Source organism: Ursus arctos, unplaced genomic scaffold, assembly GCF_023065955.2.
Source record: "Ursus arctos isolate Adak ecotype North America unplaced genomic scaffold, UrsArc2.0 scaffold_17, whole genome shotgun sequence".
Taxonomy (NCBI): Eukaryota; Metazoa; Chordata; class Mammalia; order Carnivora; family Ursidae; genus Ursus; species Ursus arctos.
In genome coordinates, this window is record NW_026622841.1 from 34,200,915 (window position 1) to 34,226,674 (window position 25,760).

General features: G+C 55.8%; 1 protein-coding gene across 50 annotated transcripts in view; it reads left to right on the forward strand.

Moving 5' to 3' along the window:
• CELF4 (CUGBP Elav-like family member 4) overlaps window positions 1–25,760 on the forward strand; it is a 290,944-nt gene that overhangs the window by 219,481 nt on the left and 45,703 nt on the right. For 28 of the 50 annotated variants that reach the window (XM_044383149.3, XM_044383157.3, XM_044383150.3 and 25 more), the window contains exon 3: window positions 1,691–1,739. In XM_044383149.3, the coding sequence (XP_044239084.1) occupies window positions 1,691–1,739 (49 nt within the window). Of the gene's footprint in view, window positions 1–1,690; window positions 1,770–25,760 lie in introns of all 50 variants that reach the window. The other 22 variants (XM_044383191.3, XM_044383144.3, XM_044383146.3 and 19 more) reach the window with 1 other exon arrangement.

Here is a 25,760-nt window from a genome sequence, read left to right on the forward strand (position 1 = left end):
TTTAATTTACCTTGTTTAATTTAGGGGTGTTCCAGGAAGGAGGGACATTCTAGAAGAGGGTTGGATACTGAATCCCAGAAAGCACTGGACAAGAAACCAGGAGGACCCTGGCTCCCTCCTGGAGCCCTTTCCCCAGAGCCAGAAGCCCTGCTCAGCGTTCTGTGTCCTTTGCTCAAGATCTGCAAAGGAGGCTGTTTATGGGGAGGGGGGGGATCCAGGACCCCCTAAATGAAGCCTGGAACTTCACTATGTCTCTCTTCCTTCTCCCTGTGATTAGAGCTTTCTGTAACACCTCTGTCTCCTCTCTAGCGGAGCTTACGTACAAAGTAGCTTTTTTCCCCTCAACTCCATAAGGTGCCAGGTCTTGTGGCAAACGATGATGCTCCGACCCCATCTTGGTGGGCTGGCCTCCAGAGTCCCGTCTTGACCCCGTGGGCCACCTGTGTCTCATTTCCTCTGCTCCATGCCCTGCCTCCCGCCTCTCTGTCCTTCCTCGTGGTGGCTCTGTCCTTCCCCTGGCCTTGTCTTCACCTTGCTGAGTCACGGGCACCCACACTCCCCCACCCACTCGTCTTGACGCAGCCACAACTCACTTCGAATCCTAGACCAGAAGGCCCGAGGAAGCTTGTCACTGGCTGCTCCAGCCTCCGCACACGAGGGGACCTGGCAGCAGAAAGTCACCCGGTGCAGGCCGGAGGCGGAGAGAGAGCCCCGGCTGACTCGGCTCCCTGGGCTCACCTTGCCATGGGGCGGCTCCGCCTCAGCGTCTCCATCTACGCAATGGGGGTGCCAGTCCCTGCCCTGTCCGCCTGTCAGCGTGGGTTTGTGTGAGAAGTGAAAATGCAGTGAGGGTTGAGGGAGGTACTTGACCAGCAAAAGCACAGGAAAAAACATAAAGTAGGATTCCCTTTGTGTGATTCCTCCCGTTTTTATTGTCTGAAATATCTTGGGGCCTCAGGGCTGGCGAGCCCACCCCGTAGCCTCCAGCAGCAGGAGGATTAAAGACCAGCGCCGAGCGGCGATGCTTGGAGTTCAGAGACCCCTAGTGGCCTGATCGAGGCACTGAAGTGAATCAGAGAGAGACGCAGAGGCTTCCGGGAGGCCTGGGAGGTCAGGCCGTGTCCTGGTGTCCTCCTGGCCCCTAGATACCGTGGGAGACGAGGAGCTGTGCCCACTCCACATACCCCCCAAGGGGAGAGCGCTAGGGGTGGTCAGGAGCCACAGCCCTGAGCCCAGCTCCAAGCAGGAGCTGGGTGGCCCAGAGCCTCAGCACCCCGGAGGCCCACAGCCCACATCTGTGAGATGGCACGGGGTGGCCAGAGACCAGCCCTTTTGGCAAAGCCAGCTGTCTGCGGTGAACCAGGGCTGGCCAGAGTTGCGCCGTGGGGACACCTCCAATTCTAACGTCACAGGCTAGCGAGAGTAGCTCAAAGCTGGGAGGGAGACACCCCAGAGTACGCAACCCAGAGAAAGCCTCCTGAAACAGTGGAGCCCCGGGGACTGCACGGGCCAGGGGAGAGGGGTGGGGCTCAGTGCAGCTGCATGGGGACAGCAGTGGCGTGGGTGTGCGTGTCCATGGGTGCGGTCCGTGTGGCTCGGTCCCTATGAACACCTGTGTCCCTTTGGGCGTGGGTGTCTGCCCTCTCACTGCCAGGCCTGCTCTGACACTGTCCCCTGTGTTCTGTTGCAGATGAACCGGCCGATCCAGGTGAAGCCAGCGGACAGCGAGAGCCGAGGAGGTAGTAGCTGCCTGCGCCAGCCCCCTTCACGTGAGGGCTCACTTGTCTCTGCCCCCCCCCCCACCCAGCCCTCCTTCCCTCTCCGTCTCCCTGACGCAGTGATGCAGCGACTCCCTGCCATTGCCTCCTGCCCTAGGGACCTCACTGCTAGGAGCTGGGACAGGGCTTTGGAGCCCTGAGTGACTGGTGTGGGGACAGAGTGAAGGGAAGCGAGGAGTGATTGGGGTCTGCCAGATGGTGGGGTTCCTTCCTTTCAGTAAGTAAACAAGTAGCATGTCCTGGGGCACTCTTCTGCCTCCTTTAGGAACCCCAGAAGGGGTGGGCACCTCCATGTCGCCAAGGAAACCCCCCTACAATGGAGAATGAGCAGTTGAAAGGGTGCCAGGCTGGGAGAGAGGAAGTGGATTGTGGCCCTGCCCTGGGAAGGTGCAGGACACAGTGGGCAAACCTGAGAAGGGCCGCTGGGGGGGGATTTGGGACCACTGAGGTCAATCAAGATCCTGGAGATAGATCTAGGTGGACAGGGAGATGTCTGGAAGCAGACAGAGTGGGTGGGAGGGCACAGCCACACCCCATAAGCTCAGAGCCCCACTCCCCAAGGAAGGCTCTGTCCCCACCACCAGTGAGGGCCTGCTGCCACTGCCCACGGAGCCTGCACCAGCACGGGCTCCTGGCTCCCTTCGCCAAGCACGTCCACCCCGGGTTCCGGCCTGGTCCGGTCACTTCCCTCGTGGCTTAGACAGGCACTGCGCAATTTCTCTCTCCCCTATCCTCCCTCCCTACGAAAAGTGTTCTAGGAAATTAAGAGCAAAAAGGAAAATAGGCAAAACCTACTTGCAAATTCGGAGGCAAGGTCCTCGTCCGAGAGAACTGTAGTGTTCTCTCAGGGCCTGCCTGCCTGCCCCTGAGACCTGCGGTCCTTCCTGCTCGGGCTGCTCCCCTCTGGATCCTAGCAGGACCCTGACCTGGGCACAAGGCCTCTATGCCAAGGGCCCTCCTGACTTGGGCCTCAAATCTCACCCGCCCGCTACCCCAAGCCCAGGTGGGATCTTGGTGCTGCCCAAAGGGGCCCCATGACCCCAGGCACTGACACACCTCCCTCTGGCCTTCCGAGAGCTTCCCATCCCGAGGACCCTGAGAGCGGAGGTGGGTCAGTTGAGAGGTAAAAATGGCTCAGGTGTAAAGGGCCCAGGCAGGCGATACATACCTGGTTCCCGTGGTTTGCTCCTTCCCCGTTCCTGGCCATGCAATGACTGTGGTTTGCTGTGCGCCCAGAGGCCCCTCAAATACCCAGCTCTAGGCATCCTTGCTCTGGTGGGAAGGGGAGGACTGTCCCTCCTCACGCAGTACTTCTCATCTCCGAGAGAGAGACCGTCTCTGGGAGGCATGCCATGACTCACGGGCCACACGCGTTCAGGTAGCAGGGCCAGGATGCGGTGGAGAGCCCCTGTCCCTGGGGGGGGGGGGGGGACTCTGGTGCACGGAAGCGTAGCCTGAACAGTAAGTGGCACCCGCAGTCCCAGCAAAAGGGCCCCTGAAGTGAGGGCAGCCAGACAGCTTGGAGGAGACGGCGCCTGAGCTGGCCTTGAAGTAGGGGAGTTTCCGCACCTGGAAAACAAGTCGGGGTGGCATGAAAAAGGCCCACGGGGGGGCTCCTGCGGGGGATCAGGGGGCCCCTCGGGTGCAGACCAGCCAGCTCAGAGTCCAGTCAGTTTTCTCCAGGCCCAGAGTGCGGTGTCAGAAACACCATGCCCAGCGAGGCCACACTGAACTCAAACGCAAACCCCTTTCTCTTCACTTGCCTTGGAGGCAATAGCTCTCTGACTCCAAGTTGCTAACCTCATCTCCTTTCTCCCATATATCTCCTGCCACTGACACTTGCCCCAAACCAGATTAATCAGCTCTTTTATTCTTCCTGCAGTGGAAAGGGGGGGAAAAAGAGCCAAACCTAAACATCTATCTATTAATTGCATATTCAATATTAAACAGTGAGATGATCCTGAGTCAGCACTACCACCAAGCTATTTAACAAAAAAAAAAGTTTAAAATAATTTAATATCCATTAAATTCTTCTTCTGGTGCGAAGAGGATGGGGAAGAGGTGAACGTTAAAAAAGATGAAAGAAATGGCAGCAGAGAAGGGTATGGATAGCGGCTGAGGGAAGAAGAGCAGGGTCTCAGGTGAGGGAGGTGGGGCCAGGCTGAATACGGAGCCCCGGAGCCCCGAGGCCAACCCATGAGACAGGAGACACCACGGTGGTCATCAAAGAAGAGAGCTCACTGTGGCCTGGAGCAGGCAGGGAGGGCTTCCTGGAGGGACCAAGAAGTGTAGACTTGGTGGAAAACAGTGAGGACAGGAAGTGAAAATTGGGCCCTGAACACAAGGCCAAGGGGCTGGGCTTGTCTCCATCAAAGCAGGAGCCACGGATCCTGGTGGGGGGACCAGGCAGAGAGAGGGCATCACAGCTGTGATGTCCCTGCGCAGGCAGAGAGGAGCTGGCCCCTGCTTCCCCACCGAGAGTTAGGCAGGGAAGGGGCCTTCTCTCCGCGAGGAAGGTCCTGTTAACCCCACAAAGCTCACCAGAGTAAGTTATATTCAAACTGAGCCACCCTCAAATAAGCAAACCAATTCATTAACCAGAGGAATGAGGCAGGCTGGGGACAGAGAGGAGCCTGGTGGAGGGTACCCCCACCTGCCCTGGCCATCTCAGAGGCAAGGACCCTCCCTCCAGGGCAAGGGCATGCACTGGTGTGCCTTTGTCCCGGCAGACAGGTGTAGACTGCCCCATGAGCTGGTTCGTGGTCAGCATCTGAATTGGGCGCCATGGCGGCAGGGGCCCCCCAGCCTCTGGGTTTCACTCTCAGCATCTAGATGAGTGCCCCCAGTGCGCTGCCCTATAGCCCTGACCTTCCTTCTCCTCCTCCCTGGTCTCAGCCCAGGGGAGAACTAAGGCCGGAAGACAGTACAACCCACCCACCCCCGCCCCCCAGGCAAAGGAGGCTCCTGTACCCGGGCATGGGTGCTCCTTTCAGGGAGTCAGGCTCTCAGGGTCCTGGCCTTAGCAAACCTGCTTGGGGCCCCCCTGGGCTGAACTGGAGGAGGCTGGGGCTGGAGAGTGCGCCCACCTCCCTGAAAGGGCCCAAGAAGGAGCCCTTGAAGAGGAAGAAGTGGCTGAGGTCTGGGCCAGGTGTGGCCGACTTTGGCCTGATCCCACCCCACCACTCCCAGACCCACACCCCATCGCCAGAAGCCACCTACCTCTTCTCAGCAACCATCGACGGGTCGCAAGTGTTAGTTCCTGTGGGCCTTATCCAGGCTGTGTTTGGAAGAGCCCAGGAACGCAACCACGCACCTGCACACCCAACACCCCCAACATGCCGTACCCCACACTGACAAAGGCACCCACAGGCCCACATGTGCTCCTGGTAAGGTGGAAAACAAACATCCCCCACCAGGGACACAGTGGCAGGGGGATGGAGCACAAACCGGGCCACCTGATTTTATCTCATCAACATGAAATGACAGAAAAAACAGCAACATGGGGGGCTGAGGAGCTGGAGGAGTTAGGAAGCAAGATGACTTGGGAGGCAGTCCCAGGAAAGAGGGGATTCAGGGTTGCTGAGGGGCTGCCCATCCTTCAGAAGGGGGCAGGTGTGGCACTGGGGAGCCCCTCCAGAGGGAACGTGAGCAAGGCTGAAAACAGTCTCCTAGGGTCTATCGCCACGGTCACCCTTCCACAGCACCTGGAACTGGAAACCACACACACACACACACACACACACACACACACACACACACACTCCAGAGGACTCTGGCTTTGCTGGGATGTGTGAGGCCCTAGCGGGGAGGGACTGCGGAGTCCCCTTCCTGGCCCATTCAGGGAGGCTTGAGGCCCAGAGAAGAAGGGCCAAAGGGGCAGCTGTCACTGAACCCAAGGGTGGAGGCTCCCTGCTTGGAGGCCGGGTGATCGTGGAGGGTGGACACAGGCAGGAGGGCTGAGCTCCCTATTACAAAGTCCTGTTGTTCTGCCGCTGGCTAAGGGCCTGGGGGAAGCTTGGAGAGATATAGGAGGATGGCTTTGAGCTGCAGCCATGAAGGGGACCCCAGCGGGGTTGTTACAGTAAGTTACTATATAGGGACCCCCTAGGGAAGCTTCTAGAGGGTGAAGGAGCTTCTTTTATGTGTCCCCCTGCTCACCAAGTCCTTCAGAATCTTGGGTTGAAGGACCCCACAGCAGTTTCCATTCCTGTCCTCCCTCTCCCTCTCCAGACCTGGGAGCCCCTGTCTGCCTCCCTCCCCCAGCTCAGTCTCTGCCTTCCTCTCAGTCTGTCTGCAGGGTGGGGGGAGCATCAGCCATGTGTGTGTTTTGGGGGGATTGTTGCAGAGAGGAGCTGGGCAGGGCCAGGAATGCACGGGAGGGCTGGGGACAGGTGCGACAGCCTGAGAGTCATTCCGTGTGCACTGGGTCCCTGAGGCAGGTGCGGGTCGGTCAGTTAGCCAGGCGGCGGTCCTGCGGCCCATCGCTGCTCCCCCGTTCATTTATGGGCATCTTCAGGGCTGCCGTACCCCTCACCGTGGCCGGCACTCATGTAGCGGCGGAGTCCCGCCGGGCTGGCTAATGAGGTTGGACACAATGCATGTGAATGTGGTTCTGAGGCCCTCCCCGAGGCCACGTTCCCCATCATAAAACCGTGGCTGATTCTGTCCTCCCAGCCCCTCCACCATCTGTAGCCGCATCGGTTCCTGCGGCTTTTTAAATCCTATTAAGTTCCTCATTTCTCCTCCGAGCATTATTTTATTTCTAAACAGACACAGTGAATGTGCTAGAGGAGGCCAGGGAGCCCAGCTGAGGGGCGTGGGCAGCTCCCTGCTGCTGCCAGGTCCTGGGGCCCCCAGAGACCTGTGGCCACACTGTTGACTTCCCCAGGTTGGTGCGTCCCTTCCAGACTTTTCTAGCTATTTAGTCCATACTCTAAGTTGGCAATTTAGCGAGCGATAGAGGAAATAGATGTGCAGGCTGGTTAGTCCTGCCGCATGAAAATTCAATAGAAGTTTCAATTTTCGAGTCTTAGATGGCAACAAATGTCTCACTGACAAAAGCTTCTGGGTAGACAGAAACCCCTCGGGATTCTGTTAGGAACCCTTGGCCCAGGTGAGACAGGGTACACAGAAAAGAAAAGCTAAGGGCAGGGAGGGGCACAGCGAATTGGAGATTAGTCTGAAATTCTACCAAGACAGTAGGAAACAAGTTTAAAAAAAGGAAACCTATTACTCTGGACAGCCCCCGACTGGAGATGCAGTGCAGTGGGAGGGGGGCGGAAGGTGTGAGAAAAGGCTTGCAGACCAGTGCGCACTCCCTGTGGGGACCTCCTGGGTGAGGCTCCCCTGGGGGTGGGATAGGGTGGGGAGAGACCCAGGCCAAAGAACGCCCTCCTTTGTGCGGTTGTGTCCCACAGCCCAAGCCCCTCCACCTCTGTCCCCGTGTATCCCCTTTGGGGCATCCGGAGCCTCCCCCTGGGTCCAGCACATCCTACCTCCACTTTGGGACTCCTGGTTTGTGCCCTGCCTTAGAGACCCCAGAAGGAGCAAAGCTAACCCCAGGCCAGCCCAGAGGATGAGATCCTGGGCCAAGAAGGAGTCCAGTGACTGGGGACCCAAAACTGCACCTCAGAGCAGGAAAGACTCTATCCTCACCAGCCCCTACACTTCCTGTGTCCCCATAGAAGCCCCTGGAAGCTGGGCAGTGTGTCTACTCCATTGTGCTTATGTGTGAATGTGTATGTGTTGAGGGAGAGCACTTCCTTATCCACCTGCCCCCCCTCCACCAGACCCTGCAGACCCCAGTATCCTTAGCTCTTGGGGACCGCGACATCACCATCCCCCCTTCCACAGCCATGTGTGGCCCAGGGATGAGCAAGGGTTCATGGGGAAACTTTGGCTGGAGGATGGCTAACTGCCTTGTTGGCCAGGACATGGAACTCCAAAGCCTGGAGAGCCCTGGAGCCATGTGTCCACCCTCCCCCAAGAGTCGGCTTCTCACCCCTCCCCTCCTGTTTTAAAAACTATCAAGAAGAAAAGCAACTCCACCGTCCATCTTGGCCTCCTTCTCCAGAGCTCAGAAACGCCGTTCTGTCAGCCTGTCCTGTCCTAGTCCCGCCAGAATTTCTCAAGCCATAGATTGTAAAGTTTTCCCTTGAATACCAGCCCCAAAGCCAATGTCCCGGCTGATCGTTTGTGTACATGAATCCTTGATTTATTTTGGACTGATACCAGAGAAAAGGCATTACAGCTTTCATCTCGGGAAGTTTGAGTCAGACATAAGACAACAGGGCCCAGAGAGTTGGAGTACTTAGGGAACAGCCTGGGGCAGGGGTCTCTGTCAGACCCTGTGATTTGCCTTTTGGAAAGGCTTCTGAAGGATTAGACACCTCAGTGCCAGGCCAAGTGGCCCGCCCAGGGCTTGGCTTCTTTGATGGATAGGAAGTTCTACCACGTGTCTGACCACAATCCCTCCTACTTTTGTTTAAGCATTTCAACTTTTAGGTTCTCTAGATGATGGTGCAAGGTCCCCCGGCCCCAGGGTTTTATTCTCTGTAGTCCCTGTCCCTTAAAAATCTTTGTCTCCCTTTCTCCCCAAGACCCTTTAAAAAGAAAAAGAAAATTTAAATCCAGGAAGCTTCTCTAGTTTACACAACTGAACCCAAACAGCAGCTTCCGAAGACAGGTCTCTGCGGTTGGGGAAGGAGGTGGCTGGTGGGAAGGGTCCCTAACGAGGGCCCCACAGAGGCTCCAGTGGGGCAGGCACACGTTATAAATACCTCGGTAACTCCTGCCATAGGTGTGAAATTATAATGAACTGCAAACCTGCTGAGTTTAAATGGACTTTTAGGTTTTCAGCTGGGGGAAGGGGTGTTGATTGATCTGCATTTTGTTTTTGAGGGTTTTTTTTAATCCATTCGGCAAGTTAAGTTGAGACTCGCGGCTCCTCGCCAAATTCCCTCTGGCCCTGGCTAATTTAGCAAAGGATTGTTTCAGAGGAAATGGCATATTAATCATTGCAAATGGGCTCCTGGTTGATATTTAAAAGCTGCCGCATGTGTGCCCAGGCTGAAGGGGCCGATGACAGAACTCGAAATGACAGAGAGAGGCGACCAAGGGCCTCTGGCTCCCACCCCGCGGCCACTCCCATGGTATCCTGCTGCAGGCACCCTGTGTGCGTGTGCAAGAGGAAGATCCCCGCTTCCTCGGAGACGAGCAAGACAGAATGTCGCACGCAGGCCTTCCTGGGCCTGGTGGTCCTCAGCACGGCACTGAGCGAGCCTTGGCACGGGTGAGACAGATCCAGGGCCTTTGTGGCCCCTGGCACACGCAGACAGCCTGGTGACAACCTGGGAGTGGTGAGCTTGGGGGTAGGGGGCAGGGAGAGACAGTACCGCCTGGACTTCCCAGGCCAGGGGATTTGAGCAAGGAAGGGGAGAGATTTCAGGTGGGAAAATAACCTGAGCCAAGGCAAGTTTGGAAGATCCCAAGAGGTCAGAAGGAGGGGAGGGCAAGACACAGGAGCAGTGATTTCAAGGTGCTTTACATGGATACATTTAGGCCCAGGGAAGCTATCGAAAGCTCAGGGCAGGGAGTGACGTCGTCTAGGGATGTTCAGCCAGCTGTGGGGAGCGAGCCGGAGCAGGGAGAGCAGCAGGACAGTCTTGGGCACCATACCCAGGGACTCTGACTGCACATTCCCTGAGCTTCCCCCAGTGGTGCCTTGCCACCTCCTATTGCAGAGGGGACGATGACACCCCCTGGAGCTGCCGTAGGTGGGATGCAGTTGGCAAACTGGGGAATCTTCCCTGAGGATAATTTCTGCAGTTACTTTATTCTTAGAGTCAGTCCACGAGACATGAGAGGAGGTCACAAGCGTGAGGACCTCTGACAGATGTGATCAACAAAGTGCAAATAAATATCATACTGCCTAGGGCCTGCGCTGCATTGAGCATGTGAATTTTGTGACTAGGGCAGGACAAGGAAGGCTCCCTGGAGGAGGTGGTTATTGGGATGACAGGTTTACCAAGAGGTAGCATCTGGGTAAAGTGTCATAAGCAAAGACATGAAAACAGAGACAAGCAAGGCAAATATGTGGCATCTAAGATCTTTTAAAAATAATATAAAAGAACTAGGGTCATTGGGCTGGCTCAGTCAGTAGAGCGGGCGACTCTCGATCTCAGAGTCATGCGTTCAAGCCCCACGTTGCGTGTTGAGATTACTTTAAAAAAAATTTTTTTTAAACACAGAGATCTTAAAAATAATGTAGAAGAGCTGGTTTGGCTGGAGAAGAGGGTCCACTTTCTGGAAGACTCAGACTCGGTGCATTGTGGGTCTCATTGCTGCCCACATTTCAGGGCATGCACACCTCCACTCCTGCACACAGTGTCTGAGTCGGGGACAGACAGGATCTTGTCTCTTGGCACCCTTTGGTCCAAGTTCACTAGGCCCGTTCTAGAGTGCTTCTCTATGTTGTGTGTCTGCCCGGGTTTCTGGATCAGACATGCTCTGCCTGCTGTGCGGGAGGTCTGCTCCCTCCCCACCCAGCCCAACACCTCACACGTGGGAACCAGGCAATGTCTGCAGCGGCTGCTGTGAAAACCACGCTAGGGCTCTGGAAGGGAGACAGAGCCGGTCTTCTAGACCCTCCAGCGAGAGTACCTCGATCCCTGCAACAGCCCCGCCAGGTCGGCTGAGCAGCACCCCACTCTATGGAGGGGGAAATGAGGCCTCAGAGAGGAGAGGTAGGCATCTTGCCCAAGACCACACAGACAGTAACCGGCCTCTACACCTCAGCCCTTCCGGGCCAGCCTCCATGACTTCCTGACTCCTCACAGGTCCGTGCTGGGGGGCGGACACACACAGCAAGCCCTCCCAGTGTCGGTGGCACCCATCAGATGCACAGAGGGTGAGGAGGGACCACAGCCTTTAGGATGGGCTCTCCGGCTCCTCGCTCGCCTCACCAGGGCCCTTCGGGGAAGCTTTGGGGAGAGTCCGGCCTGGGAGCAAACTTAGTCAGCAGGAAGATGAGTCTGTCTGTGGCTCGTAGAGCCTGGAGGGTCAGCTGGGAAGAGCCGGTGGAGAAACTCCATAACTGCCTGACAGGAGAGCCAAGCTGGGCACTCAGGGCCTTGTCTGTGTGCCTGGCAAGGAGAAAGGCTTTGTGGAAGCTGGACTTCCCAAGTGTCTTAGGAGGTTTAAGTCTTGCCAGAAATGGCCAATTGCTGCGAAGACATGGTCTCTGCCCCTGGAGAGCTGACTATGAAAGACAGAGGCATTGGGGTCCCAGGAAGATGTCTTCCAGCCTTGCTAAGCTCCGGACCCTAGAGAAGCTCACAGGGAGATCAGGTCATGGCCTTACTGGCACCAGATGAGCAGTGGAGACAGCGAACCTTACCTGAAAGAGGGGAGAGCAGTCAGGGAAGGCTTTCTGGAGGAGCTCCCTGTTGGATGGGATTAAGGCTGAACAGCTGGTGAGACAAGTAATGCGGGCCCCCTGGCATAGAGCCTGTCCAGGAAAAATGAGGAAACCAGGTAGCCAGAGGAGAGGATTCCCAGGGATGCCCTGCTAAAGAATTGGGGTTTTTTTGGAAGATGATAGGGAGTCCTGGAGACTATGGAGGAGGTTGGCGATTGATGGAAGCTGGACCTGGGAAGGCCAACTGCCCACAGGGAAGACTGGACAGAGTGTCAGGGAGACCAGGGAGAGATGGATGCAGGTGCCAGTGGTGAGGGAGGGGCGGGGGGCAATGGGAATCAAAGTGTAAGTTCAAGAGCCCTATTGTCACCATGAAATACAAGCCCCCAAGCTGCCCCCGCCCCGCCCAATACCTGACACCTTTAGACCTCCCAGTACACATCCACTTTCAGGCAGTGGGTGTTAGTTTCCCATCTCTCCGTAGAGACGGTGTCCCCCTTGCGGGCGGGTGTGTCTGGCCTGCCATGGAGCATGGCTGGGCCCCAGCAGGTGGCCCTCAGTGCTGGCACCACAAGGCCAACCTCGCACTCCTGTCTCTAAGAGGAACCTTGTCCACCACCCTGCCTCTCTGCTGGCCCACCCCCAGCCCCTCCAGAGTCAGGCCTACAGGCAGGGGGCAGAGGTGGGCAGTGGGGCGGGTTCCACTGACATTGGCATTCTCCTTGCAGCGCATCTTAATAATTTAATGGCTATTAGCAGGGCCGCTGCGGTGGTGGGGGAGGGGGGCGTAGGGGGAAGATTTATAGAGAGAATTCACTCCAGGGTGGGGTTTTGTCTTCCTCTGTTTTCCTGGCATTTATCATGCATGTTTTAATTTGGATCGGAGAGTTGCTACCATCTGGCCATTATCGCAAAGAAATATTCATTTTCACTGAGTGACACAGGCTCCATTCATCACGGAGTGCGCTGATTGCCCCGCGAGTGTGGGGCTGCGCTTTCTCCTTCATTTGAAATGAACCTTGAGCTATGAGCAGGTCTCATTTGCAGGGAGCAAAGGCATGGGGCCAGCAGCTACCCTGACCTCCCAGCCAAGTGGGTAAGGAGCAGTTTGGAGGGAGGGCCAAGGTGGGAGTGGGGGGAGCCAGCCCTCTCCTGCTACCCTAACCCTTCTGCTTCCCCTCACTCTCCTGGGTGGGGGTACTGGTGGCCCTCATAGTCTCGCCCCCACGCTTCTGACAGCTAATCCCCCCACCATGTCCAGGGCAGTCCCCAGGCCAGGCGTCAGAGATGGTGAAAGTGGCCCTCTGCCTGGTCCCCGAGTCCTGGGCCTCTGATGAGTGCGCTAGTGTGGCCCTGCAAGGGCAGGTTTGCTTCAGCGGCCTCTCCCTAACAGAACAGCGGCCCCGTCGTGCCATTTCAGGTCAGGGCTGTGTGGGGGACAAAAGGGCCTCCTCATTCTCCTCTCATCACGTTATGGTGGCACCATCAGGGCTGGGCCTGTGAGAAGAGACGTGTCTGCTTCCAATTGGGACATTTCCAGAGTGTCACCCTTGCCTCCGCCCGCTGCTCACGGCAACATGCCATCAGGGGCCACCGAAGGCCTTCTGTCAGTGATGGGCATGGGACCGAAGCGTAAGGCTGGACACCAAAGGCGGGCGTTCAGGAACATCCCCCAACTGGGCTGAGCCCCCTCTGTATGCCCCCTCAATAAGCAGGCTTCCACATCTGCAATACAGAGAAAGGAGGAGAAAATATCTTTTCATCCACTTTAAATAGTGAGTCAGGGCACCCAGAATTTATAGGGCGCTTCTGTGTTCCCTGCCCCAGTGGGGACTCAGATTCACAGCATGAAGACATCAGCTGAGCAGTACCCCTCATCCCCACCATTAGACACCCTCAGGAGGGGAGTGAATTAAAACCAGAAACAGCTTCAGGAGGGAGATGTTTGCTTTGCCAAAAAGGTAAAATCGGGCAGGAGGGCCAATTCTCATCTATAGAAGTTTCGCTTCCCAAGATCTTGGCAGGAACCCAGAGGCCAACTGACTTTCCTGGTCTTTGGAGTGGAAACTCTGGCAGACTTCAAGGTCCTGATGCCCCTCTAGGACCCAACCCAGGTTTGGCGAAGACCAGGGGACTGTGCTGAGGTGCCAGGAATCCAAAGGGAGGCCTGTGCAAGCTTTGCTGTCCCTTCCCCCTCAGAGAAGAAGCAGGCATCCTAAGCATTGACGGAGCATCTCTTGTACGCACTCCACACCCCATCGCCATGGTACCCCAGCATGATCTCTGGCTGTAGGTGGTTTAGTCTGGCTGGGACTGACGTGAAACCAATGGAGCCTTTAGGAGGCAGGAAAAGGCCTCGAATCAAAGCAGCAAGTTCAGCACAGGTGCCGGCCATAAGGAGGTCGGGAAACCAGGTGGCCCCTGCTGCCCCCTGCACTGGCCAGGCCCTGGAGCTGGGTCGCTGTGTTTCTTTTTCTCCCCACTCCATGTATTACTCCATTGTATAGATGAGGTGCTGAGACCCAGAGCTGAACTTGCTGGGGGCACCAGCTGGGGGGTCGTGGTACATTTGGAAAGGAGCGCAGGCCCTTCTGATTCCAAGCCCCGTGCTGGGGGTCTGGAAAAACCACGGAAGGCTGAGTAGGAAGTGGCCTTTCAGCTGGATAGCTTGGGAGCGGCAACATTCTAGGAAGGGGGCCCTGCCTCCCTGTCCTCACCTTCTGGTTTTCTGTCTTGGGTCCTGGCACCTGTTGAACTAGATTAGCTAGCTGTCCTCCACCCTGCCTGCTCCTCCTCCCTCCTCCCTCTGGGCAGCCTGGGGTGAAGTCTCCACCTCCTTCTGGAATGCAGGGACTTTAGCTAAGCTTTAGATAAGCTCTGAGAAGGTCCTCTCCCCACCCCCCAGGAACGAGGCACCGCCTGCCCCCCCTTGGAACTCATTCCGTGACACCAGCAGCTCTGAAACATCTGCTCCTCCATCCCGGACCCGCAATTTGAATAAATTACCCCGACGTGGCGGCAGCCTGTTATTAATGGCTTGAGTTTTATAAGATGCTTTAGTTCAATAACACTGTAGCCCGGCACTGTGCTTCTCCCAGATATTTTTATATTTTGCCTCTTCCCCGCCTCCTTCTTCCCTCCATCCTCTGGCCGCCTCTAGGGCTCCAGTCCCGGGCTACAACCCCACCAACCCCCTCCCTGCTCCACGCTGGGTCGCACCCAGGAACCAGGGACCACCAAATCCACCTGCACCCTGCCACAGTTCATCCCGACCGTGTCCACACTCCTAAGCATCCATGGGCACCCACCCATCCTGCTGTCTTTGTCGGGGCCTGGAAAAGAGGCGACCACAGCCAGGCTAGTTTCTCCTCCCCCCCACCTCCACCCCAGCCTCCCCCAAAGGAAACCCACAGGGACAGAGCGGCTAAAGGTGGGGCACTGCACAGAGAACACTGTCCAGGGACCCTGGTTCTGCACCCCTGATGCCATGGCCAGAGCTCTGCTGCCTATGGGGACCCATCCGAACCCTAGGGAGCAAACACTCTCCCCAGTTGGGCTGGCAGTGCTCCCAGCTTGGGAGAGACCCAGGCCTCAGTTTATTTCTTTATTCACCTGTTCCTGGTTCCTCATTCTTTTGTTGCTTGTGCTCATGCTCCACACACCACCTGCGTGAAGCCCTCCCAGATTACCTCCAATGCCCAGATCTAGCTCTTTCTATGTGCCCAGACACACCCCTTCCCCACTATTGTCTGTCCTATTTTTTCTCTCCACAGCTTGTTAGTCTGTGTTCTAATGGAACCCCCTGGGGCATGGCCAGCATCTAACCCACAGCCAGCCCTTCTAGAATGATTAACAGTTGGTGCTCATACCATGCATTACTTCAACAAGCTTGTTCATCTGTGTGGGTGACACCTCCTGCAAAGAATGGGTGCACTTGCAGAAAGGGAGAGAAGTGGGTCAAGGGGTGGGTGGGTTTGTTCACTGGGGATATAGGATAGAAAACACTGGGGTTTAAATAAGTAGTCAGTCTGTTCCCGAAACATGTAGACCACAGTCATGGTCAAGAAGTACGAGAGGCAAGTTCCTTGCAAGCTCAGCCCCCGGCTCAAGACGCAGTGGGTCCAGGCCTGGCAGGCAGCCTGCAGTCACCTCCCTGAAAGGGCTCCAGGCCAGGGGCCAGGGGAACCTTCTCCTGAGCCTCCCCCGAGGGAGTTGGCCCCAGGAGGGGCTAGGGAGCCTGCCACTAGGAGGACCCCAGAGTGAGTGTTCAGATTCAGAAGGAAAGGATGTGCCTTTGTAAGGGGTGGGGGTGGGAAGGAGGAAGGTAGGATGTCCCACCAGGCAGGAAGCCAGACCCACCTCGGGGAGTCTCTGCCTCAGGGGAGGGTCCTTGTGAACCTGAAAAGCCCGGATGTGGTTCTCCAGTCTTGGAGGACCCTTCTGTGCCAGGGCGAAATCAAGCTATGTCGTTCCCTGGTCCTGGGGACCCAGTAGTAACCCTGACACTGGCCCTAAAGGGAGGATGTGCTGTGCTTCTTCCCCCCACCCCCTTCTGAGGCTTCTAGGACATGGAGGCTCACACCGCTTCCCATTTGGCCTTAATATTACTGTGGGACTCTGCCTTCACTAAGAGCCCCGCCATTATAACATAATTACTGCTGAAAATGACCTTTAAAATATATTTTAAATTCAAAATGTCTTTAAACCCTTCATTGAGCACCATTTTTCAATTTCAACGACTATTTTCATTTTTGGGGGGAGTGAGGAGTAGGGAGTGGAGGAAGGAGCCCTCCGAATGGATTTCAAATGCTAATCCCACCACCTCCCCCCTCCCTTACAGAGAAACGGAGCTGCTGAGGCCACACCTTGCAAGGGGCCTCAGAGGGCGGTGGGAGACCAGAGCACTCCCGCCCTTCCCCAAAGCCTCAGCGTCTGGGGGGCCTCAGGCTCCTAGTGCCCCCATCTCCCCCAGGGCCTCCAGCTGCGCAGCTTCTCACTCAGGCCAGGGGGGCTCCACTAAGAGCCAGAGCCTGGGGAAACTGCTCTCCTCTGGGCGCTGCTCTTGTTCTCCTGGCTGATGACCATCGTCATGCTGTGTCCAGGTCCCTGACTGCTGAGTGCCCTCCAGAGCCCCCCAGCTTCTGCAGGATGGAGACCCCTCCCCACTGTCCTCTCCCACACCTCCATTTCATCCCCGTTTGCTCTGACCTGGCTGGGGCGCCCCGTTCCATGTTCCACGGGCAGCCTGTGCCCCTTGCCACTCTGACCACTCTGTGACAGCGGTCATCTGGAAGCGAAATGGACAGGAAGCCGGTAGAGGAACGCCTCCCCTGCTGAGGCTTGTGCAGGCAGGTCTGACAGGTGGGACGTACCACACAGTCTCCAGCTCACCGGTTCATCCCCACAGCCCCTAGGAAGCTGTGGTGCCTCCCACGGGCAATGTCCCCATGCCTCTGTCCTCACCCCCCCTCACCCCCCCATCTCCTCCAGGAGAGCTGGGATGGGGGTCCCGTGCCACCCAGTGTCTGTTCAGCACCTTCTGATACGGTGACTGTCCAGTGTCCTCCCTCGTAGGTGACCTCATGGCAGTCTGCCCTTTGTACCACTTGTCTCCCTGTCAGAAGGGGGATCCTAGAGCCCATGAGCTAGTCCCAGAATGCCGATGAGAATGCTCACAAGGTGGGCTGCCTGCCACAGTGCCGAGGGGATAGAGGCAGTGTGAGGCCTTCTGGCACCTTCCATGGAGGGGGTTTTGAGGGAATCAAGTCGGTAGATAACTGACAGGAGCTCCACTCTCCCCATCCAGTGGGGCTGTAGCACTTCCAGCAGCAGAAGAGGGCAGAGCAAGGGGTGGAGGTGGCTCGCGGTGCTGGGTGACTTAGGAGGGTCACTCCATCTGTCTCTAGCAGGAAGGAGTGGCCAGTGCACATCAGAAGTTTCCTCCAGTGTATTCTTGGGACTTTTCCTTAAATGGCCCAAATTCCCGTAGCATCGGACTTGTTTATTATGAAAGTCAACATACATTACAAAGCAAAACCAAAATGATGTAGGTACTGTCCAAATCTTTGGGTCACCTGAGTTTTTAGATTGTCCATAGTTTTGAATGACCCCTGCCCTGGGCCATGGAAATTAGGATCCCCACGATGCTGAGAAGTCCTTGATGGAGGCTTGGGGCATGAGAGCTTCTTGACCTCATATAAAGGAGCTCAGAGCATGTGCAGGGAGTGAGGCGATGAGGTTCCCAGGGCTCAGAAGTGGGGACTTAAGGGGATTTTGAGCCCAAGTCCAGTTCTTGGAACATTTGCTGCCTGACAGTTTCCTGAGAAGGGTGGGTGGGGTCAGGTGGGCAGGAGACCAGTCTGAAGTGATGAGGTTCCTGCAGAAAGCAAGGAGCCACAGGACAGAGCAAACAAGCGGCATGGGGTGGGACAGGACACCAGCCACCATCCTAGCCTGGCCTCTCTGCCTCCCACCTCCTCATACACCTCCACCAGATCGGCACTCCTCAACCCAGCTTGATGCTCTCTCCCCCAGCTGAAGAATCATTCCCTATTTTCTGTTTCTCTGACTGACTTTTAAGAGTTTCCCTCACTCTGGCCCCAGCTGTCCTGTCCATCCCTTCCATGATGAGTATAGGGTAGACATGGAGTTACTCAGGAATAGCCAGCATGAAGAGGTCTAATGTGATTCACCTTGTGGTCATCTTAGGAGAAGTATGCTGTCCAGAATAAAGGAGGTGATGGTTCTGCATGTACGGATAAGAACACAACCCCATTTTACAGATGAGGCACTTGAGGTTCAAAAAGACTAAATTATTTGCCCATGATCCCACAAAAGTGATAACAATTGAATTGGAACCCAGATGTGCATGACTCTGAAGTCTCATGTCTCAGCCCCTTCTCTCTTCATTTGTTCTCCAAATCCTGCCCAGTCACAAACCCAGCCCAAAGCCTCCCTCCCCTAGAAAGCCTCCCTTGCTTGCATCGACTGTCCCTGACCTCTCTTACCCTCTGCACAATCCTGGTGTGTGTGTGTGTGTGTGTGTGTGTGTGTGTGTGTGTGTGTGTGTGTGTTTGCTCTTCAGGAAGGTCACAAGTGCCCTGAAGATCAGAGAGGAGCCCCAGCCCACACATCTTCCTGCAGACCCTCCCCAAAGCCGGACCCAGGTGAACCAGGGCAGGTCCACCTTCCCACATCAGTATCCCACCTTCTCTGCTGCCTGTGCAGGCCCAGAGCAGGCAGGCAGTATGGACAGTGGTGGCAAGGACAGCAGAGCGGGGAGAAGGTGGAAGGGTGCTGTGCTAGAAAGACATACATGCTCCATGATGTATAGTAACGAGAGATCGCATCGTTTTCCATACTGTGTCATAAATATCATATTTATAACATCAATTAAATGCCGGTGACTTAAATCATTTATAATAGAGATACAGACACTCAGTGAACCATTAGCAGAGTCAGCGCCTTCTCTCTTCTAGCAGGGTCTGACGGAGAGAGTGATGGCTCAGCCTGGGCTAGGTTCCCAATACCTCCCCAGCGGGGCTCCCAGGGCGAATGGAATGGGAGAAGGGGCAGCGTGGAGCAGGAGAGCCCCTGCCTGGGGAGGTGCAGCTCAGGCAAGGCTGGGTTGGGAGAAACCATTCGGTCCAACCTGCTGCCTTGCTTGAGCCCCCAGTGCAATGAGATGGAGAGAGAACACTTGTCCTCAGGGCTTGCTCCTCCAAGAGCACTCACCCCGAAAGCTTTACTGCTGGGACTGGAGCCACTCCTGGGGGCTGTGGGCGGCTGCCATCTCTGCCCTCTGGAAATGCTGGGCGGGCACAGTGCTGGGGCGTGGGGTCCTAATGCTGCAAGCAACAGCAGGAGTCCCATAGATCAGGCCCTGGGCCAGACGCTAGGGGTCAGAGGTGAGGGGGCAGGCGTAGCCTTCAGGGAACCTTGAGGAACACAGAGGGAGCCCTGGGCTCAGGTCTTCCTTGTGGGCCAGGGAAGCTGGGGAGGGACTCCTGGTGACTAGGGAGCTTGCAAAGGATCCTGAAAACTGGAGGCTCCAGGTGGTGGAGGGGAGGGGTCTCTGAGTTCCAGGCCCTGGGACAGCCTGATAGCAGCTGGGGGAGGAGGGGCCACAGTAGGGCGTGCTTAGAAGGGGAGGGGGGAGACCTGCACAGACCCACGTGGAATCTGGAAGGGGAGGGTCAAAGGCAGGGAAGCGCTGGGCTGGAAATGCGACTCACTGGGCCTGGCCAGCTTCCAGAAAACTCTGTGCAATCAACCAGAGAAACACATTTGAGAAAACAGAATTGTGAGAGTAACTTTGAAGCCTCGGTTGCCATGGGAACAGATCTGTAAATACTTAACCGCCAACGTGAAGTGACACAGGGGAGCTAGTGAGGAGCCAGAAACAGGAGGCAGCCGCTCTGGCCTCCGGAGCCTCTACCTTCCCTCCCTCCTTGCTCTGGGGTCTCTGACCTGGACCCTCTACCTTTCACTCTCCCCTTCTCCTCCTTGTCCCCCTGGGCCTGACTCTCAGAGTGGGAGGGTTCTAAGTGGTCCCCGAGACTCCCTTTCTGTCACAGTAATGCCTGATCTCTGGTCCCCGTGCCAGGCCCCTGGGACCCTCACTCCTGTGAGCTTCCTAGCCCAGAGTTCCAGTCCTGGCCATTCACTTCCCTCTCACTGCCTCACTCCCCTGCGATGGGCACAGCCAAGCAGCACAGAAACCAAGGCAGTCTTTGCAACAGGTGCTTGTGAGAGACTCAGGTGTTCCTGAAGGAAGCTTGGCCCAGCTTGCGGCTTCAGCGCCTCCCCTTCTCCACTGCGCCTCCTCCGGCCTGCCTGGTCAAGGCCACCTGCCTTTTGCTCGGGGTTCCACCCTGGCTCTGCGACTGGGGGGGGTGGGTGTCTGGAGGGGGCTCATCCCAGACCTGCTGTGCCTGGCCTGGCACCAACCTGCCTGCTCTGGTCCTGCTTAGAGCTGCTCAACCTTTCTGGGTCATAGACCCTCTTGGAAACTGAGGGAAGCTTTTCCTCATTCAGTTGTTCCACAGACTGTTAGTGAGCACAGCCAGGCCCTGTGCTAAGCACTGGGCCATCTCCGTCCTCCCAGGGCTTACAAGTTAGGGGAGAAGGGACGTAGTGAGCAAGAACCCCAACCAAAAGCAAGGGCTCCAGCTTGTCAGCCAGTGTTCAAGGTCAGGACAGGGCCCAGCGTGGCCAGAGATGCATGAAGGAAGGGATAGAAGTGGGGTGGGGGGAGGGTGGGGTCAGACCCCATGGAAGATCTTGTAGACCCCTTTAAAGGCTTGGGGTTTTATACAGAAAGCACTGGGGGCTTCGAGCAGAGGAAGGACACGCACTGCTTGCTCCGCTCGCTCTGCTCGCTCTGGCTGCTGGGTGGAGACAGACTGTAGAGGAAAGGCAAGGGGCAGTTAGGAGGTCACTGCAGTGACAAAGGAGAGAGGGACACAGCTCCGACCGGGGTAGTGAGTGTCGTGGTGAGAAAAGCCATGACTCTTGGAAGAGGGAGTGTTTGCACATCCTTGGGCCATTTTCTGTACTTCCCCAAGGTGCCCTTGGACCCCAAGGCTCAGCCGTAGTCCCTCTGAGGTCCTGTGGTTCAGACCCCACCTTTCTGGGCCTCCCCCACTCCAGGGCACCCCTCTAGTCTTTAGCTCGTCCGTGGAGCTGAGGCAAGCCGATCGCCTGGGCGCCCGGTGTAGGCCAGGCCGCCTTCCCCGCTCCCACAGAAGGAGGACAGCTGGCAGTGGAGCCACATACCATTAGTGGCAGCGTCCCCTGGACACCCAGCAGGCCCTACGGGGTGCCTGAACAAGGCAGCTGGTGAACTGATGAGTCTCACAGACATCATGCTAAGTCAAAGAAGCCAGACACGAATGAGCACATTCTGTGTGAAGTTCTAGAACAGGCAAACCAACTGTGGTGAAAAAAAGTCAGAACCTTCAAGAGTTTGGGATGCTTCCTGGTAATGGGCATGAGGGAACCTCGTGGGGAGATGGAAGTGTTCTAGATCTTGGTAGGGGTGTGGGGTACATGGGTGTTTGTATTTGTCGAAACATTAAATTATACACCCAAGATGTATACATTTCACTACCGATAAATTTTATCTTTCAGTAAAGTAGGCCTAAGAAGGTGTGTCCCAGACAGAACTAGGAGGGGTCAGCTGTCTGCAAGGATGCCCAGGCTCTTAGGGAAAATGGTCCCCCACCCCTGTTGGGTGCTCTGAGGGGGCTGCAGGCAGGACGCATGTGATCTGATAAAGGAATTCGTGTTGAAGTGTTAGAGGTTGACTCCAGGGATAAAGTGATTTTGCATTTTAAAAGTGAATTCTGAGGACAGCAGTGCTTGCCTCAAAGAGAAGATTCTAATGGTGGGATTGAAGACCCCTTGGCAGGCAGCGGGTAGGGACCTCCCAGTGCCCTCACCACAAGTCACACCTCACAGTGAACACAATGGGCCAGGGGTGGGGGTGCGTGTTTATAATCATCCCCCCTTCCAGCTGCCTCTCCAGTGGCCTCCCCTCCCCCACTGTCCAGGCTTTGATTTCCCCTGCTTCCTTCTTATCTCACCCTGGCCGTTGAGACTGCCCTGACTGACTTCTGGTCCAGGTCAGAGCTTTTACAGAGTCTGATTTCAGTCTGATGTGTTTCTCATCTTGCCCCGTGGGTGCGCGGGAAAAGACTGGAAGGGGGGACTCTGCTCCCAGATTTGGTCCTCAGTTGCCTGTGGGGTGACGCTGGACGGTGCGTGGGTGGGGCCAGAGCCATGGGCAGTCCCCTGGGTGGGGCATTGGTGTAACCAGAGCAGTTAGGGAGGGCTTCAAGGGAGGGGTGTCACCCAGGGAGGGCGCATGAAGATCAGCAAGGGGGAGGGAGGCAGCATGAAACTAGGTTGCCCATAAATTCCAGTATGCCAGGACAGGTCTGGAGTTGCCAATTGTCCTGGATAAATTATTAATAGTGCTCCCTTTCAACTTCCCAAGGGTCCCAGTTTGGACAATAAATTATATGATACCCAACACGTTAAAAACAAGCAAAACAGATGACTAAATGACAAAGCCAAGAGATAGGTATGCCCGAGGACGTGCCAAGTGGCCATAATGAGGGGTCTTGTAGGAGACGGAAAAGGAAAGGAGACAGCAGGGAGGGAAGTGACGGGCCTGGAGCATCCCGAGCATCCAGAAGAGGGCTTCAGAGCTCCTGCAAGGGCTCCTCCCCAAGCAAGTGGGACAGGGCGATGTCGCACTCCCGCATTTCCGGGAGAAGGCGAAGACCCAGGAGTGACACATTGGGCACAGGCTGTGCAGCTCCTTGGTAATGAGCCAGGCTAGAACCCGGGCCCTGACCCCTGGCCTGGCTCTTCCCCCAGACCCCAGCATCAGCAGGGGCCCACGCTGGGGACGGCCAGTAGAGGTGGGGTGCAGACTGTGAACAGGCCAGATTCCACCCCTTACTAACTCTGCAGCTGTGGGTGAGCTTCTTAATGTGTGTTTATGTGCCTCAGTTTCCTCATCGGTAAAACAAGCATAAAAATGCCATTCTTGATGACTGGTACGTGGCAGGAACTCCAAAAATAGACACAGCCCTTTCTTGGAGCGTGCTCCGGGTCCTCTCTGCGTGGGCAGTTTCCGGCCCATGCCAACGTGTGTAACTTCACCACAGCCCGGCCTGGGGCCGCGGGCACGCAACTCGGACAGTGCCCCGCACTACCCCCCGGAGCGCGGCTCGTTCAACTTCTCAACCACTCCATCCCAAACTGGATTCAAGCTCCTTGTTACAAAGTTGTAACAGCATGACCTCCTTGAGGAAAATGGGGGAGGAAAGCAGGCCCTTTGCAGCCTTCCTCAGTCAGCGCCGCCAGCGCCAAGATGGGGGTGGGCTGAGGCGGCATCCTGGAGGGCCCCCAGGGGCCGGCGGTTTCAAGCAGCACTCCTGCGGGAAGGTGCAGCCCGACCCGAGGAAACTCCTCCCGCCGGCTTTGAATCGGAGCCCCGGAGACAGAAAGATGACCGCTGTTCACCCACACGGCCCAGAAAGGCGGACGCTGACGGGGCTGGGGCGGAGGCCTTCCTGCCTGAGCCTCCCCCGTGGCGCCTGCGCGGGAAGCAAACTGTAAACTGACGTCTAAGAGGAACAGAGGTTACCTTCTGCATTTTACCGTCTCCAGCGAAGACACTGGCCTTCAGGGTGGGAAAAAGAGAGTTAGCATCCAAACAAGGCAGAGAGAGCCGACCTAGCCCCAAACTGTAAGCCATGACCCTGGGAGGGCATAAGGAACCGGCAGATGGGCTCTTAGGGCTGCTAGGGGTCAACTTTGAGGCATTGTAAAGCCTGGAAATGAATGAAGGCCCAAGTTTTTAAAAGGTCAAGATACTGGATTCCAAAAATTGGCAGCTTGTCAATCTTGAAGACAACTTTTGGCAAACTTCTAGAATATATTCATCAAACTGGGAGATCAAGAGCCCTTGATGGAAAGTGATGATGACTTAGGAACCACTGTGGTTCACCAGAGTGAGCCAGGTCAGGGCCTGGGGGCCTGTTCTGACAGGTGGATGATGCAGGGCCTAACGTGGCATCATGTCACCTAGTGGGGGCGAATCGTGCCAGGGTAACTCACAGCTGAGTGGGCAAGGGAGGGAGGTCTTGGCAACGTCTGTGGGCTTTATCTTTGTGGCTTCTTCTTCTTTTTTTTTTTTTTAAGATTTTATTTATTTATTTGAGAGAGAAAGAGCAAGTGAGAGAGAGAGAGAGCACATAAGGAGGGGGGAGGGGCAGGCAGAGGGAGAAGCAGGCTCCTTGCTCAGCAGGGAACCTGACACAGGCTCTATCCCAGGACCCCGGGATCACAACCCAAGCTGAAGGCAGATGCTTAACCAACTGAGGCACCCAGGGCGCCCCTCTTTGTGGCTTCTTGTTGAACATTTTTATCAAGGACGTGGTGGGGAGGGGTATGTCATAGAAGCCGACTTTAAAATGTACTCATGACCCGTAGCTGGTCTGGAGGATGAGCTGCTGGGTAATACATTCAAAATCCGAAGATATCTGCCCCTGAAGACCTCATTCCAGAGGGAGGGTCATGTGAGCCCCCCGCCTGCCCCTCCCTCGCCCTTGCCACAGTGATAGTACAGCGATTCCAACAGCTTCGTTTCTGAAACCTCAGAACACACACCCCTTTTGGGATACAGAGTATTTGAACATTTTGGAAACTTCATAAAATTGTATATCTTGGTTGGTCGATTGGTTTCTGTGACCCTTCCCTCCTTGCCCCCACACATGCTTTACCTGGTAATGAGACAAGAATCCTCTGGGGTCCTGGGCCTCTTAGAGAATCTGCTGGAAGCTATGAACTCTTTCCCTAGGAGAAATACAGAAATGAAATGGTGTTGACCATTTCAGGGGGTCCACAGGTCCCCTCTGGACTGTCAGAGAACTTCTTAGGAAACCATGGATTTCCAACCATCAGCCCCTGCCAGGCAGGGGATCTGGCAGTCCCTGGCACCTCCTTCCTTCCTGGGGGACGAGGGGCAGTGATCACACAAAAGCCCTTGTGGGTTAAATAATGTCCCTTCAAATTTCATGTCCACCCAGAACCTGTGAATGGGACTTTATTTGGAAATAAGGTCTTTGCAGAGGGGGTCAAGTGAAGATGAGGTCATACTGGATGAGAGTGGGCCTTAAATCCATAAGACTGGGGCCCTGAGAAGAAGGAAGAAATTTGCACCCAGAGACAGAACCTACAGGGAGCATGCCATGTGACCGTGGGGGCAGAGACTGTAACGATGCAGCTGCAAGCTAAGGAAAGCCAAGAGCCGCCAGCAAATTCTAGAAGCTAGGAAGAAGCAAGGAAGGGTCTTGCCCTAGAGCCTTGAGAGCAATCACAGCCCTGCCAGCACCTCAATTTCTGATTTCTAGTCTCTGGAACTGGGAGACTGTAGATTTCTGTTGCTTCCAGTCTGAGTCCTCTGTTGTGGCAGCCCCAGGAAAGGAAAGCAGGGCCTGAGGGGAACAGGCAGAGAAGGACGCCCCCGGGGGCCTGTGGCTGGCCCCCCCCCTCCCCTCCCCACCTACTCCACGGGCTTCTGCCGGCCCTGACTGGCCACCTGAGCCACTGCCACCAGGCAGCCTTGGGGTGCTGCTGGGGAGAGGGTTACAGGTCATTGGAAGAGAAGTTAGAAATCCCAGCATATCCATCTTAATAAGTTTTACCACAGCTTGCTAGTCTAGACTAATGACTAATTTATTGTATAAAATACCAGCAGTATATTTTTTTATTTTGTTAATTAATTATCTCAGACAAAAGTGAAATTTATAAAAGTGTCCAGAAACAGTGTACCTTGTAAAATCACCTTGCAGCAGGAGATGAAATTATTACTAATAGGGGATCAAATTATTACTGTATTGACTTAGTTACTTTATGACTTTGTAATGGATTTCTTCATTATTTTCTCGGGATTGTGGCATTCATGATTGTATTAAAGTCTGTTAATCTATGCAAATATCATTAGGCACCACTAATAACCAGGCAACTTTCTTCCATTTCAGGGAATG